General features: G+C 33.8%; 1 protein-coding gene across 1 annotated transcript in view; it reads left to right on the top strand.

The window, feature by feature from the left end:
- Window positions 1-3,743: 3,743 nt before the first annotated feature.
- The window catches only part of LOC128223499 (atrial natriuretic peptide receptor 1-like), a 38,850-nt gene continuing 18,195 nt past the window's right edge, over window positions 3,744-24,398 (top strand). The window contains exons 1-9 of the mRNA XM_052932779.1: window positions 3,744-3,854; window positions 7,851-7,986; window positions 8,657-8,748; window positions 8,947-9,082; window positions 13,864-13,941; window positions 15,086-15,233; window positions 17,063-17,143; window positions 18,205-18,286; window positions 18,524-18,592. Coding sequence (XP_052788739.1) covers window positions 3,744-3,854; window positions 7,851-7,986; window positions 8,657-8,748; window positions 8,947-9,082; window positions 13,864-13,941; window positions 15,086-15,233; window positions 17,063-17,143; window positions 18,205-18,286; window positions 18,524-18,592 — 933 coding nt within the window. The remainder of the gene's footprint in view (window positions 3,855-7,850; window positions 7,987-8,656; window positions 8,749-8,946; window positions 9,083-13,863; window positions 13,942-15,085; window positions 15,234-17,062; window positions 17,144-18,204; window positions 18,287-18,523; window positions 18,593-24,398) is intronic.

Here is a 24,398-nt window from a genome sequence, read left to right as displayed (position 1 = left end):
GTTTTCATAACTGTGTATTTAATTGCGATATACTCGTGTGAGATTGATAATGTTGCAGTTGTTGACAAGATAGATATAAAAGATACATCAAATGTGAATATTACTGTTGGCATACTCATTGAGATGTCAGTCAAAGATTTCCCTTTTCATATCAACAGAACACAAGGACTTATAAACATTGCGATAAACAAAACGAGGGAACTCTTACAAAACGTTGCCAATCTTGTAAGTACTAACTAATTATGTGACGTCATGCACCATAAGCGTGGAAATGAGCCATGATTCATATATTTAGCGCTTTATGTCATAGAATCGGTAGTTTTCTGTATTTACTCATTTCAGTATATACATTGATTAATGAGGTTATATCAATTGCCAAGTAATACATACAAGCGAATCAGATAAATGTAGACAGACATAGTATCATTTTATACATTGACAAAAAAGTTTATGAAATTTATACATACATTTTATACGCCATTTATTAAAGATGATTCCTAATTACTGAGTACAAAACCATGCACTCACATAAAAAAGAATCCAGGTAAGTGTCGTGAATTGAGAAAGTTTATATTGCAAGGCGGAGGAATTTATCGAGTAAGTACCCATGCAGTATTTAAATATGCCAAAACATAGTTCTACTACACGGGAACGTGCTGTAAGATCCATTTGTATGCACGAGACCGGATACAGTGTATGTAATTACCTGTTAAAAGGAAATTATCCCGATCTCCAGAAAAAAACCATGCATTGACGTTTAAATAAAAGTATCACATGTGTTGAAATCAAAATTGAAAATTAAAAAAAAACACAAACTGCTAACCCACCATTTGATTCAAGGGAAATATTGACAACACAGATCAATTAAACGTGACTCGCCTAAAACTTTTGAGCACAAATGAGGCATCTGGGCGAAATTGAGTTAGTATTCTATTCACAAAAAAGTGTTTTTTCTTGCTAATGTTTTCTTCTTAATGATAATCAACACATTAACAGGAAATATAATCATTTTTACATATCAATAGGTTCCCATGGCAATAGTTTTCCTAAATATCGAAGCAAACAATGTTTTTTTTTTGTTTTGTTTTTATTATAAATCAGGTTTTATTCAATACTTATTTATACTTTACAGAACAACTCTAATATAGCTGGGTGTCGTTTTGGCGCTAGTGTATCGTGTAAAAGAAGCATGTACAAACTGAAAATCCATAAGCTGAATGCTTAAGATTTAACATTTGTTTAGTTTTTGACATGGTACAATCCACGTAAATATATTAATTCTCTTGAATAATGTGTTTAAAGCTTCCAAGCCAAATGAATCAGTGATTCTTCCCTTTATATTTGAATTATTATGGATCAATGTCTATATGTTGTCGTTAATTTGGACATAACTAATAATACAATTATTATAATATTACATATAGAATGCATTCAAAACACACTTGAATATTTAGCAAATATGTTTTTAATTCAAATATGACAGGTATATTCGAGTTGGTTTCAGTATAATACTGCTATTAATATACGATTAAGTTATATAAATGGTTAAACGAAGCAAAGGTGAGAAAATGTATAATCTTTATATTTTATTACAGTAGAGTTGATGCGATTATTCATTTTCAGGAGTTTGTAACGATGCCATGTGATGTGATGGGTTGTATTGCCTTGAAATGGGGGGCACTGACAGTTGATCTACTGTACAAGTATAAGCCACACGTGATTATTGGACCAGGTAGGTCATTTGTTAGGTGAGCATTGGACCAGGTAGGTCATTTGTGAGGTGATCATTGGTCCAGGTAGGTCATTTGTTAGGTGATCATTGGACCAGGTAGGTCATTTGTGAGGTAATCATTGGTCCAGGTAGGTCATTTGTTAGGTGATCATTGGACCAGGTAGGTCATTTGTTAGGTAATCATTGGACCATTGGTCCAGATAGGTCATTTGTTAGGTGATCATTGGACCAGGTAGGTCATTTGTTACTGGATCTTTAGACCATGTATACAAGCACCTGCTATCATGAAGCAATTGTATTTAATGTCTAATACAATGAGTAGTAGAACAGATACGGTCAAACTTACCATTCATGCTGTCTGGATTATGTTCGGTCTGGTCACATGGTTCAAACCTGTCTTGTGTCTGTTAGTTCTCTTATGCGGGGTTTAAGACGCTTGAAAGTTCGGGCCAATCAGAGCCGTGCTTGCAGCGCCCTCACATCCGCGGGTCACATGATATTCTCACATGATCACAACAAAGCCATTTTACAGGCCATCGCAATATGATATACGTAAACAATTTTAAATGGTAGCACAGTTTCGATAACTTTGATAACACGTTAATTGCTCTATGGTTCGGCCACATCTTTACACGAGGAATAGTTTAGGTCACCTGTTAAACGTTTAATGAATTGAATATTCGTGTATATACATATCCGATTACAATCGTTTTGTTTTAATAGGGTGTACCCCGTCAGTAGAGACCGTTTCCAAAATGGCCGTTTCATGGAACGTTCCTCACATCACATATGTTGGAACGGGCGAATCCCTTGGTGACAAAACAGAATTTTCAATGCGTCACTATCATATATATTCGCGATATCGGTCCATCAAAAGGCGTTAAAAACGTAGACGTAGAATTTGGCATACGTATCCATGGTGAAAGACAGACGGGATTTATAATTGATGTATTCAGCAACGTGTAGGGTGAAATTAGACATGTCACCACAGGATATTAAATTTATGACGCCTACTATTAAAGGACGGAAGAAGGAGTACTATTTAACATTCAGTACAAAAGACGTTATTGTCATAAATAATATCTTAAAGGCCTAGTTTAAGGAATGTTTGGCATGATAATCCCCTTCTGTGCACGTGCTGCTTATTGCACTGGTGCCACTGTAGGGGTCAATTTCCTGTGAATTCGTTTATTGGCTCAGGTCTATTTGGGGTCTATTTCTATCGTAAAACATCCAAAACTGCACAGCAGGATACTCAGATCGGAGATCTGATAAGACAATTAGGCAATAAGATTAAGATCAAATAACAGAGGTTGTGTACAAATACACAGTTTTGGGTGGGAGTTACTTCTAGAAGTCTTAAAGGGACACTCTTATTCAATATCAATACATACACATGTAAAGCAAACTTAAATTTTGAGTGATACACCCTCAACTACATATTAAATAATGCATTTAGGGAAAATATTAATTACTATTATCAATATTATAACTTTGTATTTAGCTATAGCTATATTCAGTATATAGCTGAAAATTCAAAAAAAATATTAAATGATTGGTGAATGCTAAAAGATTAACTGCGATTTACTATGGTTTCATAAGGTAAAGAACCGTGTCAAAACTTTAAAACGCATCATTGCAGTTAAGACAATGAGTTATAGCTTTTTTCAAGCCCTTTTCGGCGACAATTTGTAAAAGTAAAATCCTGTTTCACTATCAGGTCTGAAAAGCCGAAATCCACACACACAAACAAAACATTTAACAGGATACATACATCAGATAGAATACAGTAGCCGATAAAGACTTTAAACTGATGTATGTCCGACTCCTTTACCGTAAGTGGTTTCCTTAGTCCCTATAGTTTTATTGAAGCATTATAACAAGTAAAATATCACCGTTAGTCATTTTAATTTCAATGCAACAATAATAGAAGTAAAATATCACCAAGTGTTTATCCCTGTTATTTAAAAACAAATCCACATCTTTGAAATATTTTTATAGAGGCATTTCGATGAAGGTGCTCAACAGATCCGCGCCACACCTCTACCTTTTCATGGCCGGACTCCAGATCTTACATCGGAGATTCAGATCACGACGACAAAAGCTGCTGCTCTATCCAGAGGTAAGCATTGTCTTGATATTTACAAAAACAACATTATTTTTTTTTCTTTCAGGCCTTTATTTGTCTTAAATATATCTTCATCGTTTGGATATTAGATAACTAACCCGATTGCATATAGTGATTGAACGTTCTTCTCGGCTGCAGAACCTCGCTGGTGTAATCCCCGGTCGCATCAACCCAAAGTAAACAAAATGACTCAGTGGCTCCCGTACCTTGCGCTCGATACCAAAAAGAGAGTATTGTGAAAGTAGTGTAATTTATGAAATCTACTCAATTGTTGAAAACCAAAACTATACGAAGTACCGAGGCTATTACTCGAACATAATGGTTAGTTGGTGACTTTCACCGCCTTACACATGTCAAAACAGCGTACGTGACACCTTACGTTGTCCATTAAAAAAAGACACTGCAAGAGCAATTCAGATTTGAAATATAACATGGTGTCGTTAACAACTTTGTTAACTTAAAAAGTTCTAAACGATCGACGTGATGTTGTGTTAAAGGCCTAAACAACAAAAAACAAACAAAAACTGTGTCCAGTATACAATTTCTGTGTATTTATCTTAATCTACTAGCCTTGAAACCTATGATCAAATCTCCGATCTGTGTATCCTGGTGTGCAGGTTGGTAGGTTTGATTTTAGAAATGAACCCTAAATGGCCCTGAGCCCATATACGAATACACAGGAAATTGGCCCCTACTGTGCAATTAGCAGGAGATGCACAGCAGGGGATTACCATGCCAAACATTCTTTAAACTAGGCCTTTAACTCAATGTTTCAATTATACAAAAGAGTCGCACTTGTGTTATATCGATTTCAATAAACCAAATAAATTACCATCAGAGCTTACTCAGCTACGCCCTTGCAAACGATTCATTTCTTATCGAAATTGTTGTGAAATTGATCCGTTGTTCTTTGTGGTATTGTGTAATTATAACTGACTGTTCGTTATTTAAACAAGGGCTGTCCCTTCTTAAATAATTTAACAGGACATTCTTAAAACAATTGAACGATTAAGATAATACAATATTTCTTTGTTTTTATTATAACTTTAAATGTGATTATTTATTCAAACAGACTGAACGTGTTTTGTAGTTAAAACCTAATATAACTTATAAAAGCACACTTTCAAAAATATTCTATGAAATGCATAATTCTTTAATTGTACACTGCCCGAAACAATGTGATATTTCGTCCCAGCGCATCCTGTCTTTAGCACAGTAGAAGTTAGATATCACCATCATGACACGTTTATGTCATTTTTGCTAAGTTTACATATTGGTTTCATTTTATCTCTGTCCTTGATGCTTTCTCTAGTCAACAACACTTTTGAAATCTTTAAAGTCAATAATAATCGTTGGAGACAAATTAAGCTGAACGAATTTCGATAGTGACATTAAAAATGAAGTTGATTCGATCGAAATTGTGTCTTAGCTTTGTCGAGAGTGGGAGTGGACATTTAAATGCATTTTGGTTGAAAGGTTTGCGCAGTCTGCTGTAAGCATTTCTCACCCATGCGACCTTGGTTCCATTCCCAGCATGACCGTATGCAAGTTTGTATTGTGGTCACAAGGCCGACTGTTTGTGTTACTTCGTGTAAACTGGCTTACCACAATACAAAACCACATACATGCGGAGCATAATGCAGACGAGGGAGACTAGGCATAAGATGATAAAGTTTGTTTTCACAATCGTTGTAAAAATATTTAAGTCTCAAGAATTTCAATCATAACTAATTTAAAGTTCCACCTGTCAGTCGTGGTAATTTGTTTGTCGCGAACATTGTTAAAATGGTTAAATTCCAGATTGTTTCTAAGATATCATATGCAATATTTAAATATGCAGTCCATTTGATATTGCATCTTATGTTATATCATTATTGTTTCAACACGCTTATAGAGATATTCAGTGGGATCAGTGTATTTACAGTTGTATTAGTATAGTTGCATCGTTCGAGTATTATTCATTTCATTTGCATCGTTGACCGTTGTACTTCATTGCCATGATTTAATCGTTCTGTTTGCACCATCATATGTCTACCGGTGTCATTGCTCCGGCGGTGCTGCGTTCTCGTGCCGTTTAAGTTGGTTTGGCGGTGCAACATATTATAAAAGAACATTGCTAGGCATTAAAAGTTAGTTTAACATCGTACAAGTGTTAAAGTCTGGAAATAATTTAATTGTCTACTTATAATATTGTCAATATGTATTGTGAGTTGTTATTTGACTTATAATAATTTAAGTTTTATAGAGGTTTAAACAAATGGAAATTCGGTTCGTGAATGTTAACATAAAAAAATGACAAAACACTTTGTCTAAAACAAGCAACATATGTCATTTTTTCTGCAAGAAACGCAATTGTTTTTTTTTATTGTTTATTGTAATGGGAACATATTAATTATGATATTAATTCACCGGTTTTCACCAATTCCTCAGGGCATTATTGCGTGATCCATTAGCTTTTTGTTTCAAATACGTATTTTAAAGTGAATTGACCCTATTAAGAATAAATGGAATAGAAATCAGAGATGACAAACTGTACTTAAGTAAATAGTTTCGATAAAAACACCAGAAAACAACACGCATATTTTATATTATATTTTCCATTCCAGTTTTTGTAGTCTCATGTCACGGTGATGTTTTGCGGAAAATTGTGCTGCTGATTAAATCAATGGCGTCACTTCCGTTTGGCGAATACGTGTTTATCTTCATTTTTCAAATGCATGGTGATCGCTTTATCGGCACGTAAGATTGGTTCAGAGGGGCCTCGTTAGACAATGTAAGCATTCATGCTATCCTTTTGATGTAAACATTTCTTTCATTAGTTTTGACAAACAGCTTTTACATATGCTACGATATGCAGCATTTGAACAATCTATTTGAAGTAGATATTTTTTTATGCCGCCAGTTTATGGCATTATGATTTATCAAATGAACTTTACACAAACAAAAACACGATTTAACTTAGAAGTCCATGTCAAGACGCAACTTTGGTACTGTTTTTTTCTGTATTCAGTCGGAGGAAAATATGCATACACTTTTTCGCATATTGATGTAGAATCTACAAAGATAAAAAAATGCTGGCAAAATGAATTTCAAATGCAAAACACTTCGAAATAATGTTTTGTTAAAATATATAAGGCGTAAAAAGATCATATTTATTTCCCAGCCTACCATATTTTCCCCACCCTAACCCTTTGTATTGCCTTGAGAAAATTGAAATTGAAATCATCATTAATTTTGTTTGATTGTCTTCTTTCAAACGATTAAACTGAAGTCGTAATGGCTTTTAAAAAGTTCCACTGATGATAATTGGCTTATATAAACCTCTGTTTGCTGTGTGTCCAGCGTATCCATGTCAATTATTAGTGTCATTTGTTGATATTACAAGTTTTACCAGTGCACTAGTATTTCCAGGGGACGAACTCCTCCTCATCCCCGTAACATATTGTGTCGAATTGGTATAAAGCATGCACATCTCAAAGGATTAAATACACAATTTGCATCGATTTAAATTCATATGCTTATGATTTTCCCGACGAAAGTGAATGAAGGGAGGGGAATGAAGTAAGTGTTAGTTTCTGTGGTTTGAGTTTTGTGGTTTGTGTTTGATGGTATGATCTTTATACAATTAAAAAAGGATCATGGTAGGTTTCTGGTCCTTTTGTTCTCAATACCAATAGTAGATAGATGTAATTTGAGTTGGTAGATTTAATGTGAGTTTATGGATATTAATTAAGTTGATAGATGTAATGTGAGTTTGGTAAATTTATATGGGTTGGTATATATATTAGAGTCGGTAGATTTCATGTAAGCTTAAAGATTTAATTTATGTCGGTTAATTGAAATCAGTTGTTACTTTTAATAAAAATAAGCAGGCGTTGGAGTTGTTTAACCAAAATACACAAAAAAATAAAACAAAAACATGTAAACTCATATTAACATCATGATACAAATGATAACATCTCTATAAACTTATTCTTTATTCTTACTCAGGTAAGCCTGTACAACATTGGACACAACGATTCCTTTCTCTTGTACGCGCATGCGTTAAATAAAAGTTTGGCTGCCGGAGTGAACCCTCGAAACGGAAAACAGATTGTTAAAAGAATGTGGAACAGAACATTCCAAGGTAGGCTGAAAGAGTTTTATATTGATTAAGCCAAGTTACTATTAACGATTACCAAACTGTTTTAACATTCAAAAAGATCTACAAGGTATAACGGTTTTTAAATTTAAGATGCACTCTTACTCCCAGAATAAAATTTACCACAATTAATAATATTGTTTTAATATTCCAAAAAGGATGAATAAATGTCGAAAACAATGGTTCTTATGGAGGATACCGAGTTTAATTTGAAAGAATTGAGCATAAAACACAGTATTTCTACCTTATGAGAAAAAAGTCGACCACAGTAAATCTTTTAGCATTCACCAATCATTTAATATATGTGCGCTTTTTGCTATTAAATATACGGTTACAATCTTGTTATCAGTAATTAATATGTTCCATAAATGCATAATTTAGTGAGTAGTTAAAGGGGTATCAGTCAAAACTGATGTTTGTTATACATGTGTGTGTATTGATTTTGAATAAGAGTGTCACTTTAGGTAACGATTTGTGGCTGTTTTATGTAATTTGTATTTCTGACCTTTTAATTTTAACATTTAAAATTTAAGACGTTAGGCCGAAAGCTTTTGTGTTAGATGTGTTATGTTTATTACGGAGCCGGTATTTTTCCATGGTGCTTTTAAAGAAACCCTGAAATAGATTTGTTTTAGAACAGAGCTATTTTTTTCAGGAAATGGAGGTCCGGTGTTTGTCAACGAAAATGGAGACCGAGACACAGATTTTACTCTCCTTTACCTTGACTCTATCACGGGAAAGTTCCGGGTACAATTCTTATGTCATATATATAGTTCCGTAATATTGCCTTTACTGTCATCAGTGCATTTAAAAAAACACTTTGTGTTGTAAAAACTATTTTAACGTACGTAAATCGCTGTTAAACATGTACTTTAAATGATATAACAGTACACATTTATACTACTGTGCTACTGACACAACGTATTAAATGCATGGTTCTCTCAGGGCGTTGCACAGTACCTAGGGTGGACCCACATGTTTGAGATTATCACTGATGTCCCCGTTCACTGGCCAGGCAGAATTACAGCCCCACCCGACAAGCCCAAATGTGGATTTAAGGGCGAGCTTTGTGTGTCCTTTAGTAAGTATTACATTTTATAGTACATGTAATTTAATTGCAAATTTAAAAGGGTGAGAGAGGTTTAAGTAGATGGGGACATAAGCTCAACGCATAAACAAATAATAGAGAAAATGATCATTTGTAAAACACTAAATAAAGCATTATGGTACAAGGAAACGTCAAATGGACAAACCATAGGCCGAATTGTACTTTTCCTAGGCAAGGCAAGTACCTCATATCAGACATATCTCCGTGTTAAACCATGACCTTGAGGCGCTGTGGACTACGTTTTCGAGTCTTGTACCACCTTTTCTTCGTATATGTCCTTGAACTTGAAAAGACATGGATGGAACGTGCAAAGTGCGTCTCTAAGTATCTCCGTTCAATTGTAATATAAGCTGATAAGTGAAGATTACAAATTAAATACCCTGTTGTTATGGTCTCCAATCTTAATTCCTCAATCAATTTATCCCGGTAAAATAATGTCAAAATAGTATGAATTACTTTCATTTCGAGCTTAGCCTATGTAATAAACATCTTTAGAATTTACCTCAGTATAGAGAGTTCAAAAATGAATTATGACAGTTTAAGTTTCAAGCAGTCTTTTTCTGTAATCAGTTAGATTTTATATTTCTAGAAATTGTACTTCATGATAGTGTCTTTCTATTTCTTTATTTAAGTGTGTTACTTTCATAAATATCTTAATTTGATAATAATAATTCATTTGGCTCTAGAAAATGTTTTACTTGAAAGATTAAAAACGATTGAGCTGCTAGGATACTGTTCTATTGTGTGACACTAAAATGACCAGTTGAAGACTTCATTCTGATTCAAATGTCTATAGTATTGTAAACATCCTAACGATCCGCTGAAATCAGTGACCTACCATTGTTAACATCAGAACTGTCCACAGAAGCTACTGTTATACTTTGGCAAGTATTGAAACTGCCCATTGAGGTCAAAGTCTATCGTGTTTTTTTCTTTAACAGAAAATGACTGAGACGTTGTAATCCAATGTTTGTCTTCTTTGTAAGGGTTGGCTAAACCCTCTATTCCGTTTGTATTAAGTACAATACCCTTTTAGGAAATAGCCTCATTCCATACACATAAAGTAATTGTAGCATTGCACAAATTAAATAAAACAACTCAGTTGTTCGTATGATTACAAACCTTAAGGAAGCAGATAGTTAAAAATCAACCCGTTTCCGATAATTGTCACAGAGTAAAAGTAAAAAGGTTATATGAAAAACAACTATAAGGATACATATATATATATATCATTTTCGTTTTGACGCATTTTTTCTCCAACAGCTTTGAAACCGTCGGCCATCGTGGGGATTAGTATGAGCGCTGTGATTTTTCTTGTTCTAGTTGTTGGCTTTTTCATTTATAGCTATGTTTAGCCGAGGTACCATTTTAGTTTTGAGGATTTGATTTTCTTATTATATATATTGGCCGCAGTAGAACGGATATACCCGTGTGTGTCTGACATAAATCTTATGCTAAATTGCGAATTTGAAGTTATTTTCGCAAATTACTTATTAACCATTGAATCATGACAAAAGTAATTGTTATTTTGTCCGCTTTTATTAGTATAAATGACATAAGGGACATTTTCAAACCGAATTTGCGAAATGAATAATTTAAAAACCATGAGCAATTTTAAAAACCATAGGAATATCTAGTTCTATATGTTTTAAGAAAATATACGAAATAAACGAAAACTTGTGTAGCGCTCAAGTACAATCGTATTAAAAGAATAGTTTGCAGAAAATAGTATCTGCATTGTAATGGTTACTTGTTATCAAATTTAAAAACAAAAAGCAAAGAAAACCACTGGTTCGGTGGGTCCGACGGAGTAACGAAAGATAAGTCCGATTTTGAATTTTAGGTAAATATTAAACCGTTGTGTGGTATTTCAAACCGAACTATCTAGTATTTTTGTATTATTTAGATACAGTATGCAACATCGATTCGAATGGTTGATAAATCCGCTATTAAACATTTTTTATATCGCGATATTGCATACTTGTATATATACTAAATGTAAAGAAGTCATTTATTTGTTGTTCTATCTTCTTCATTATTTAATGTTCGCATTCAGACATATGATGGCCGAGGCGGACATACACAATCAGTGGTGGCGGGTCAAGGACGAGAAAATCTCTTTAACAACTGCGTCTTCTTTCTTCTCAAGTTGCATTAGAGTAAGTGTTCACGATACCAGACAAGTGATCAGTCGAGTAAGTGTTCACGATATCAGATTAGTGATCAGTCGAGTAAGTGTTCACGATATCAGACTAGTGGTCAGTAGAGTAAGTGTTCACGATATCAGACTAGTGGTCAGTAGAGTAAGTGTTCACGATATCAGACTAGTGATCAGTTGAGCTAGTGGTCAGTAGAGTAAGTGTTCACGATATCAGACTAGTGATCAGTCGAGTAAGTGTTCACGATATCAGACTAAAAAAAGTAGTCGTCCTTTAATTGAAAGCGAAATATTGTATGATATGCGATTTAAGAAACTCATGCTTTGTTTAATTGTTTACAGGTTATTCTAAGATTTGACTTATGATCGGCTTTGGGATTTACTAACTTAACCTGTATTGAAAAAGCCTATATAGAGATAAATTATAAGTGTATTTCGTAATAGTACATTTAACGCAATTAGCCAGAAAAAAGGTATTTATCGATATTCATTCGCTACGGATTAAAATGTCGGCTCGATTGGTACAGGGATAAAACCATAATGAATTATCACGACATGTATCAAACGATGAAATGATTACTGTGCGTCCTCAGAATTATCATTATCACCTACAAATTACGGGACAGCTTAGCACGCTCGAAAGATTATCCATCAGAATTGCAGAGGTAATGGGTGGTTTCATCCAGCACTCCAATGTTATTTTTTTATATTGGATCTTTGCACTGTTACTGGGTCATTTCTAGCTTTACAGTTATGTTTGAGCAGTATTTGTAAAAAAAATTCTGTCATGCTAAATTCGGTACTTAATCACGTAATTTAATGATGATATCGTTAATATATAGTAACAAACAAATAATTGAGTATGGCTCGGAGCCTGATTGACACTCAAAAAGAAACAATACGTTTGGTCTTTCTTCGTCTCCCAAACAAATGGCATAAATTGATAACAAATGCAGTCTAAATAAAAATATATATTAACCATAATCTGCAGCATATGTCAGGAAGGCATTGCATTCTTTTTGATGAGATATATTCACCAAAAAAATACTCATATACATTGTATATGTTTTTGCATGAGACAAACAATTACTATGAAAGGATTTAGGTGAACATAAGAGTTAGTACATTGATGCTTTTCATTATGAAACTCTATGATCACACAGTTTTGAACATTTTATTTGCCAAGGCAGACTGTGGGGGATTTTTATTGTTCTAAACAATAACTGCAGCGTATTTATCATATCGTAGAAATGATTTTTGAATAAAGATCTTGTATCTTGTACGTGTATTCTTTTGCCTGAAGATAGAGATGGGATCCCCAATCATAGAAGTATTTGGGGATTACCTATTATTTTATTATTATTTGTTTTATTATCAAATTGACTTCCTAAAATTAGTGCATACTTTGGTAAAATTTATCATTTTCGTTTTACTTTTAATATTTACTTTCATGTAATGCATTACGTGCTTAGGAAGGATATTTTCGAGAATAAATCAGATTGTGTGCACTGCGAAACTACATTATTTTAACGCGGTCTTCCTTAAGAATAAAAATATTTTCAAATAAATCGATCTAATCTTCAGAACAATTCGAGTTCATTTTTTTTCTGTTAACAAAACACGCATTCAATTCAACTTTTTTTAGTTCTCTTCATCTTCCTACGAAATACGTATAAGCTTTCATAAACTATTTCAACGCTCTAAATGTGAATGTAAAACATATTTTCATGATACTTAAACAATAACAGCGACATTATCAATCTTAAGTTTATATTTTGAAACACTCACTTTATTACAGATGGGTGATGACAAATCCTTGTCACTAGCGACACACGCTGCCTGCCTCCAGACTGTCGGCATCTACAAGGAAGAGCCATTTACCTAATTATGTTTTATGCTTTCACCGTGAAGTTATTCAGGTTAAGGTTCGTTTGTATCGTTAAATGCGTCTTGATGATTACCGGAATACACTGCAAATAGGGGGAAGGGCTGGAGGGGCCGCGTTAATGATGGCACATTATAAAACAGCGGTTTCGGTTGGGGGATAACGTGCGTTGACTGTCAAATACATTATAGTTCTATAATCACCAAAGTATTCAAATCTTTATCCATTGAGACAGTTTATATCTCCCAAGTTAGGTTACAAGCTATTTGTTATATTTCGTTGTAAGAGCGCAATTGAGTTTACCGACAGAAAACAATATTATCTCGAGTGAAATATATTTGATTTGAAAACAAGATTGAGACGTCATGTTATAATATTGTTAACCACACATAATGAACACTACGTAACGTTTATTAAGCAACACTGGAACCAAAAGCTTCGGAGTGAAACCAAGAAAACAACAATGAAAATAACATATTTTAGCGAAAAGCATGACTTAATGTTTATTTTAACGTATCATTATAAATAATAATTGTCTTCCTTAAAGACTTCATGTATGCATTTAACGACACCATTGTATTATAATAACATGCTCAATGAACAGCTACAATTGAGGTATATTTTAGGCTTCTGATTTGCCTTTAGATACATAATAACACATTGCACAATGGGTATGTTTTTCTTACGCTCTTACTGGTGAACTTTTTTCAGGGTACCCAAGTTCACATCAGGAAGCCGCATATCAAATATCTGCAAGTGGACAGAGCTCTGCTGTTGGAACTCAAAAAGGTATCACAACATAGCAAGTAATTGTTTCATTTATGTGTTCAACCAGTAAGGGTTTTCACATGTATGTATGTATTTTTTTCTGAGCAAAAGTAGACTCTTGGTCAAGATTACTGGGTTTGGACTCAACATAATCAACGATACCAATACTAGGAAACAGTACCAGGATAATGAATGTGGTTAGACACCACCAAGGCGTAAGCTGTTGGCTTGATATTCCAGGGACAACCAAAATACTTATTTCCGCTAGAGAATAGTATTTATATGGCATATTTCCCGTACCCACATCGTACTGTTTGCGAAATGACCCATTCGGTACAATGACAATTGCATATGATTTTATTCTGAAACCACATAAAAAAAATAGAGTGTTTGAAATGTAAACACAGAACATAAGATGTTTACACAGCATAGCTAGCTCGGTTACATGAAATTTATATGAAGCACTTTTAAATTTGGAATAAATTTCCACTACAATAAAAAGCATTTCACATAAAATTCTAAAACTTTAGAAAAGGAAGTGATATTTTTATCGTCTGGTTTTGGTAATCGAGGTTCAGTATTTCCACTTTCTTCAAGGAAGTTTCTTAATGTGTAGTAGAGGTTTTTTTATTACAATATCAAATGTAAATTCATCCGGTGATACAATTTAGATCTATTCAAATAAAAGCCATTGTTAAAACTCAAACAGTACTTATAGAAACGACGCTTAATTGGTGTCATTAGAACTACTCTCTTTATTTAGTTTAAAGTAAAGGTGGGTGTATAACAGGTCGCAGGGATGGACAAGTATCACATACTTTGACGAGCTTTTTACAACGATGATCATTATTTGATACCTATGTACAGTTTTTAACATATTCAATGTGTTTAAGAATAGTTGACCATTTTATTGGTAATAACCAGGGAGTCATCAAGATAATTGAACCATGGCAACAATAGTTCGATACGGTAGCCACACAGCTGTCGCCAGCGATTAGTCATTATTAGTGTAAAAGAATGCTAGTTTCATGTAATAACTAATCACACGAAAGTTTCGTTGCTATACTTAATTGCTTTATATACATACGTATTGTTCACCGGCTTGAGTTTCCCCACGAGTGACTGAATTGTAGAGAATCATAATATATGTTGATGTACCTTTCAGTGAGCCTTCCAGAACTACTGTGGATGGCCCCAGAACACCCCAGGAACTACCCACCACGCCAGAAATCCCAGGCAGGCGATGTATACAGCTTTGCAATTATCCTCTACGAGATCTGCACCAGAGCAGAACCTTATGTGTCAGAGATTTGGTATACATCTCTTGACGGTAAGCTACAGTCATCCACCCTGCAATCAACAAAAGTTTCTTATTTTTTTATTGGGGGTAATCATTTGCAATGATGTCACAGAACCAAGTTGATAGAGTATAGCCTCGTAGGTATCCGTTTAACGGGATCTGGCCAATGTTTGCTTTCTTTTGGCTGTATAACGTTTGGGAAGTAATTGATCGTTGATACCAAACCTCTTATTCTGCTCTAAATTATTATCTTCGGCATCATACAGCATCCTCTGGAAAAGATACATTTCCTCTTGAAGCTCTCAAACTTGGCATGTTTATCAAGGAATGTAAAGTACCGCCTTGGAACGGTCAGTAAAATGTAAATTTACTGGGGCTTTAAACCAGTTTGCGTGCACAAACCTCACTCTTATCCCAACAATCCTGAATAAAGCAAAAACATAAAAGGTAGATCTTATCAAAGTACACCAATCAATGAAAGGAAATGTCATATATGCAATAAATAAGTCGTCGAATTTCACTTTCGATTCGAATATCTTATTTTCGACAACCAACGAAAAAAGAATTTTAAACCATATTTTAACAGACATCCAAACCTAAGCAGAGTGGAGAGATTGTTTAATACGAATAATAAATTTAAAAAAAGTGTGTTTAATGGCAGAAGTTGTTATAAGACAAAATCTGTGAACACTCTTTTTCTATAAGATCGTTTATAAAGAAGATTGCTAATAATGGAGAACTCTGATCCCCCTGTTTTACACCAGAAGCCTAGTCCAAGGGAGATAACTCCGAGTTGAATTAATCACACAGCTTGACAGCGTTGTTCATAGCTTATAAAGATTATACAAAATGGTTACTGATTTTTCTTTTTTTGAAGATTAAAGCGGTCGAACGTATTTGAAATCTACGAAAATACGATAGAGTTTTATTTTTCACTCAAACTATTAAGTATAGTTGATTGTAGACTAACTATTTATTTTCATTTAAGTAAACGGTTTTTATGTTAATTTTTCATTCTCTTGAGATCATTAAGTCTGTTTAACAAGATTTGAGATTTTGATTTTAAATAATTGTAGTTACAGTGATCCCTTTATGTCGTCACATACCTGTTTGAATACTGATGTAATGATTCCTTTACTCCATGACTCGGGGTTTTCATGTGTTAGAGATATACGATTGAAGAGCGCCTTTAAGACAGCGAGCATTGTGTTCTTCGTCATGATTTTAATTTTGATCGAACATTTAAATGGTTGAATAAAATGTCAGCGTTTAATAAATTTGATTTATTTCTTTGTATTTTAATTATTTTCCAAATTCAGAACAAGGCAGGACTAGAAAAAAATAAATTAGTTTTTGTAATCACCTAACTGTAATTATAACACTACCACATCTACAAAGATTTAAAGCAAATAAAAATAGTGCACTGAATCATAGTATAGTTTTCTCTTCATAATTTTCTTCTTAATTTATTGTCCGTACTTTAGAAAATTTGGTAAAAATCAAGGGCGTAGGAACAGCAATAATTCGCCTATTTTGCGGAAGGAGGATTATTTCCCAGAAGTCGTCAAACTAGCTAAAGGCTGCTGGCAAGAAGTCCCACCTGAAAGACCATTGTTTCTTTATATCAGAAACGTTGTCAAAAGGATACGATTCAAAAGGTACTGATTTACTTGGTGTTGTGTGTGTCATTTGTCAATAACTTATTGTTATTTCACCTATAATTGCATTTAATTTAGTAAAGGAGAAAATACCCCATGTCAGTACAAATAGTAAGGTTTCTAGTTCTTTTTATTGGATTTTGTTTCAAAGAATTCTTATTTAAGATACGTCGAAATTTTACAGGGACGCCAAACCATCTCAAAATGTACTCGATGTGTTGTTGAATCGCATGGAGCAGTACGCTAACAATCAGGTTTTACCAAGGTAAACAATAAAACAGAATTGTAAACAAGACAATGATCATGGCTATCATACCCCTAGGTTATAAGTATAGTCCATGTGTTTTTCATTCCAGATTCCAGCAAAATTGTATTCTTGATGATATGATAATCATGGCTATTAAGCCCCCGCATTATAAGTATATTGCATGTGCTTCCATTGCGGATGGAAAACTCGACTGGAACTCGCGTTCATAGGCCTGTTACGAGGCTTGTCACGGGTCGAATATTTCTATCCATGCAACATTTCTGCCCATTTTTCCAGCACAGCCGTATTCACCGGAAATAACTGTTCGTTGAGCAGGAAAGATATATAAATATATGTTGGATTATATGTTGCTTCCTATTTCGTACTTGAGAAACGGATATTTGTAAAATAAGTTATTAGCACATTAAATAAATTGGCACGATGTTACGCGAGATTGTGGTTTTTGTTGTGGGGGATACGAGATCCCCGAAACCTTTTTGTCCGGTTTGGTGACCACAGACCAAACTCGCAAGGGCACAGGCCGGGAATCGAGCCCGGGACTCCATGTTGAGAAGCGAGTGTACTTACCACTGTGCTAACTGGAAATGGCTCTTGAGAATGTGGAACACATTTATTGAAAATAAAAGCGTTGCAAGTAGTTCCATTGGCATTGCACCTACACTTAGTAAAGTTCATAACGCTGTTCAATTTTATAACGCATTTGAACATTTTGATAATTCATAAACACGATACACGGGGTTAACTTCCTTTTGTCGTACAGTAATCAGTGTCACCACGGATATCACTAAATGGTGGTCAAAATCACATGATGTCATTAAAAAGGTTACATGAATACGTGCTTCTTTTAAACAATAATATTCTATAGCTTAAATACAGCTACTTTTGTACTAGTTGGCAGAGGACATCTTTACTAGTCAAGGGAGATGACTGGATCTGCGTAGGATATTGCTATTTTGGCTGCCAAAATACTGTCTCCATTAAACCGATACCTTTTCTGCCATAATGTAGTTGTAATATCCGTTTATTTAAGACTGTATTTTTTCCTTTTTCTTTTTCAGAACTGTAGCCAACCAGCTACGGATTGGCAATCCTGTTTGTCCGGAGTCGTTTGAGAGTGTTACCATCTACTTTTCCGACATTGTCGGGTTCACCACCATATCTGCAAATAGCACACCATTCCAGGAACGACCATTTCTTGTTTTCATTGCGTATAATCCAACATGGGATATATTTAAGATGAAATTATGGCTACTGAAACCTTTCATGCCAATTATATGTTTAAATTAAGTTCGAAAATACCTCATCTTAGGATATTGAATAGATGCTTCATTGTTAACAAATAAGGCAGAAATCAAAACTGCTTTCTCTTTAATTTAGATCGTGGATCTCTTGAATGACTTCTACTCGTGCTTTGATTATATTATAGAGCACTACGATGTTTACAAGGTAGGTTGATCATTTTTATAAGATTTGTTTTCAGTACATATCTTTAGGTTCGAAGAAAGAAGGCTATTAAACCAGTTAGTTTTTTTAGTTAAAGAAATGAAATTCAATGGAAATCACATGGTCAACCCCATAAACAGCTTTATGATCTGGTATATACCACAGGCATAGTTTGGTGGTCGTAACACCACAGAAAGACCTCACAATTTCCCAGAAACTGGCGAAAACACATCGAGTCTCAAAAAATTCGAGCCAAACGGGTATTCTTACATTCAGTTTAAAGAAATCGGTCCTTTACATACAGTTCGAGCCAACGAGGAATTGGAGTCAGGCGAGTTCGAGCCAACGAGGAATTGGAGTCAGGCGAGTTCGAGCCAACGAGGAGTTGGAGTCAGGCGAGTTCGAGCCAACGAGGAGTTGGAGTCAGGCGAGTTCGAGCCAACGAGGAATTGGAGTCAGGCGAGTTCGAGCCAACGAGGAATTGGAGTCAGGCGAGTTCGAGCCAACGAGGAATTGGAGTCTGGCGAGTTCGAGCCAACAGGGTTCGAATGTATCACGAATGGCAAAATTTGTTCCATATTAGCATTTCCCATGTACTTCACACTGCATTTAAATAGAAAAATTGAAGATACAAGAGTCCGCACAACATGGATACGACAGAAAGACAATGCGTTTATAATATTGAATTCATCCTTTACAGACAAAGTATACAAATCGTTGGAAATGTTTTGGTGAGAAAGTGTATAGAGCTTGAATATTTTTTTCTGGAGACTTTCAAACTGTTTGTCTGGCTAGAAGTGTGTCAGCAGAGAGTGGTATTTATAACGGAATATATCAATGACAAGAATACACGACCAATATCAAAGATGTATGATAACTATATCTACCTATATGCAACGTTTATGTTTATGTCATGATTGCCGACTTGAAATAAATTTAAAGTTATCCATTCAGAGTGAGTAGAGCAAAAAAGATGGGTATTCGAAATGCGTGCCGATAGTTTTTATAGAATTTAGAACGATCTTTCTAAATTACTTTCACGTAATCACGTAAGAACCACTGTCATTATAGACACATTGATAAAAATTTATTTGGAAACAAGATACTCGATAATTAAGGTACAAATTGCGTGATTGATGTCATTATCGGGGTATGAACGCGGTAGGGCGCTTTAAACTAAGTGGAGTCCGAAGGACGACCAACTATGTTCATATCTCCGATAATGACATCAATCACGCAATTCAGTACTTATTTTTACACCAAAAGTTCAATATATATTTCCAAAATTGTTAAAAAATTCCACTATCATTTAATATAAAAACATTTCAGTAATTCATTCTCACCCATTCAGAAAAAGGAACGACCCGACCGTAACGCAAACAGTTTGTCATATGATGTCCTAAAAACGCGGGACATAATATATCACTTTATACTTCACACATGTAACAGAAAAAAGGTTTAGGTTAAATGTCAAACCCACTGTTAACAGTGTAAATAGTAATCCTCTCCGATACCCTTGTAACGTAAGCATTCCGTGTCTTTCCTGGTCATCCACGTGACGTTTGGCCAATGAAGTCTGACCGCAAGGAATAAAAAATGTTACGTTTCATTGAAGATTGACACAATATGCGACTGACATTTATCGGCTGGCCATGTGGGCTTTGTGTGCAAATCTATTTTCTCTTTCTACGCAATTGAAAAATAACGTACAGTTAAAGAGACACTCTTATTCAAAATCAATACATGCACATATATAACAAAAATAACATTTAACAGATAAACCTTTATCGACTTACTTAATAATGCATTTATGGAAAATATTAATAACTGATAACAAGATTGTAACCGTGAATTTAATAGCAGAAAACGCACAACTAATGACTGGTGAGTGTAAGGAGATTTACAGTGATCAACTATCGTTTCATAAGGTGGAAAAACCGTGTTTTCTGCACATTTCTTTCAAATTTAGCACGTTATACTTCATAAGAACCGTTGTTTGTGATATTTATTCATCCTTTTCGGTAAATTAAAATAATTGTATTAATTAATTGTGGTACCTCTTATTTGGGAGTAAGAATGCATCTTTAAAATATCGTTAAAAGATCCATTATTTCACAAAACAATATCATATTCTATCATATAATTCTATATTGAATGTGTCGTAAGAATACACCCAAAATATCAAATATTTAGAATGTGTGTTTTTTTAGATTAAATTGTACCATACGTCTGTAGTACGTTGTACCCTTAAGTTTACGAAGTTCTTAAAATCAGTCATTAGTCTGATGAGAGATATTATTCTCCGTAAGAAACTGACTGAAAGCCAGTACATCTAAGTCTAAGCAAATCCAAATTAGATAAAAACATCCTCTAGAAAGATAAAATAAGGAATGTAAGTGAGATCCAGCGATCCTTACGCTTGATTACTTTTCAAACGCTCTGACATTATTTACTTCAACGGCAGAGATTGTCTGCGCATTGATAAATATACTTGTTTCACTGGAAATTAAGTGTTTTTAAACTCCCCAGACCATATGAATTCCATCTTGTATAGATCATAGGTCTGGCTCTAGAAAATATCCATTGTATCTAGACCCTTGAGACTTGCAACACTCCTAACGCATAATGCGGAGTATATTGTATCACAAAAATAGTTATTTCAACTGAATCAACCTATGAAACTGTTTCTGGAGACCCATTTAAGATTATTGTGTGCAATTCTTTGTGATATTCAATCTAGGTACTTTCGTCGTTTTAGTAAATGTCATGTCTGATAGGTTCAGATATCAAGTGAATCCGCGAATACAGATGAACTCGGACGCATATATGAAATTTGGTTACGTGACAAAACAATGTCGGAACAATTGGAGATAAATCTGTAATTTCTTCTAACATTTTGTCTGCCATGTTGATCTTGGAAAGTGTGTGTGCTCTGCATCTAAGCCCCATCTATCCCTAAAACACGTGACAGTCTTTTTAAAAAAAATACATACTCATGTATTACAAACATTACTTTTGAGTGATAAATCTTAAACTACTTACTTAAGAATGCATTTATGGAAAATAATAATTACCGATAAGAAGATTTCAACCGTGTATTTTCAATAGCTGAAAAAGCAAAAGTGGTAATTGACTCCTGGATGCTAAACGATTTAGTGTGATCTACTATCGTCTCATAAGGTAGAAATACCGTGTTTTCTGAACTTTTCCCTCAACTTAAACTCGGTATCCTTCATAAGAACCATTGTTTTCAACCTTTATTCTTCCCTTTTGAGTATATTAAAAGAATTGTATTAATTGTCGTACATTTTATTTGTAATTGGGAGTAAGAGTGCATCTTTAAGCCAAATCTCAAGAACAAACTTTATTCATTTTACTTCATAACATCAAAAGTCGAAATTCGATTTTTTGTGTTTAAACATCATGTGGTGTTTCCATTAAAACACCCCGGTTATTAATTCATGTACATTCAGCCAAATGCGTTTTGTGCAAGAACACTAATTCGCTTAGGTTATTGATAAAAATAACCTTTAACACATAACATGCACATTTAGAGGGAAGAAAAGGGATACAATCACTTTTCGTTTAAAACGATGTCATAAGGTTAAAAAAGTATCGAAACCATCAGATTCAAACCCACTGGTAAACTAGCTGCATGTTAAAACAATTATATGTTAAAACAATTTCAAACCAAGCTGGTCTTGATATTACATGAGCAATATTATTAAAAGTAAAGCTTTTCCAACCAAAATGCCGTTATATTTGAATTTCAGACCTCATCTGCATTCTTTTATTTCGAGCTACCGACATAGTGCATTTATAAATGTTATACTAGTTAAGATATTTCTACACGCAACTGAGACTCAATGTAATCCTCAAAACAACCCTTAGTTCCAGAAAAGCTAACAGTCGCCTTTATTGGATCGTAACTCAAACGCTAAAGACGGGAAACCAAATTGCAAACATCAGCTATCGCGAGTCTCAGTTAGCTAACAAGTTTCATTATTTTCAATTCAAATATGTGCTTATACAGGAGAAAACGAAAACGTTTTCATTTGATAAAACTACATTCAATATCTATTGAACATTAATCAACAATAAAACAGATTCGTGCGTGAGGTAAGTCATGATTCACATTTTAGTTAAGTTAATTTTCTTTCATCTGCACATGGTACACATTTAAGGTTTCCCATTAATCGTCACGCGTGTCTGTGATGGTAATGGTGTTTTTTATTGAATAAAAGCTTTACCTGTTTATACCAATATATAACGTATATGGATATCGCGATATCATACCGATACATAACTCAATCACCAGTCTGTAAAATGTAATTTATTGAATTTCCTAGATAAACCGCAGGTAGCAAAACAGTACTTGTCTTTAGAAGCTCTAGAAAAGCAAATAAATTAGTTTTTGAAGGATTTATATTACATTTCAAAGTCAAGAAACTTTTCAAATTCAATATTGTTTAGTTCAATTTTATATAACAATAAGAGTTGACGCTAAATTGCTATAAAAACAATCAATGTTTTAGAACTACTATACAAAATTAGAATAATTCTCGAACACTAGAATAAAGCATCACAGAAAAAATACCGTCAATCGAATGTTACACATACAATTTTATAAACAATAAGTCATTCATGATGTAAATTGCTGATTGATCTATTCGTTAAATTATAATTTTATTACACGGTAATCTTATTATTGCTTACATATATGAACGTTTCCCCATCGATTATAATTATACGGCCAACTATTAAAGTGACACTCTTATTCAAAATCAATGCATACACATGTATAGCAAACATACATTTTGACTGATAAATATTTAACTACTTACTAAATAATGCATGTATGGAAAATATTAACTACTGATAACAAGATTGTAACCGTGAATGAAATAGCAAAAAACGCAAAAATATTAAATGATTGGTGAATACTAAAACATTTACTGTAGTCTACTATAGTCTCATAAGGTAAAAATAACGTGTTTAATGCCCATTTCTTTCGAATTAAACTAGGTAACCTTCATAAAAAACATTTCTTTTACATTTATTTCATCCTTTTTGAATATTAAAACAAAAGTATTAATTATGGTAAATCTTATTTGGGAGTAAGAGTGCGTCTTTAAAGGAAATTTCCTACATATTTATTACAAGTTTTAAAATCGGTTTTTGACAAAAATAATTATCAGCAATTGTCAGGTATTAAATTCATGAAGTTTAAATAGTTTAAATAGTGTTAGTTAAAGTTTAAAGCATCCTATTTAGATCTGCAACTCGAAGTAAGGAAGATATATTGAATATCATTTTTTATGATAAACGTGATGATTTTAATTTAAACATAATTAATTACCCTTCTTTAGATGGAGATGTTCCTATTTCACCATTATATGATGTTGACGGAGTTGATAAGATTCGCTAGAATATGTGCAGATGTCAAAAGTTTCAGCTCTCGCAATTATTTTATGACGGAAAAAACTTCTAAAACAGGGATTCAGATATTATAAATTAACTTTCTCAAAATTTGTTAATAGTCATTCTAATATTATATCAAAGTACAATAGTATTAAATCGCTGATTGCAAATGACAAAAAATTAAACATAAACCCCGTTAATGGCACAGGGTAAACGCCAAGGACATAGAACACAACAAAAATAAAATCACAAACAAGCAACATGGAACAACAGCACAAAACTCCACCAAATACACAGTGAAAATATACTTTAAAGATACTGGGTATGTTTATCAAGGATTTTGAGGTACCCTCTAGGAACGGTCAGTAAAATGTAAATCTACTGTGGT

This window comes from Mya arenaria, chromosome 17 (assembly GCF_026914265.1).
Source record: "Mya arenaria isolate MELC-2E11 chromosome 17, ASM2691426v1".
Taxonomy (NCBI): domain Eukaryota; kingdom Metazoa; phylum Mollusca; class Bivalvia; order Myida; family Myidae; genus Mya; species Mya arenaria.
The sequence above is the reverse complement of the archived record's forward strand: the minus strand, read 5'-3'. Positions and strand labels throughout refer to the sequence as shown.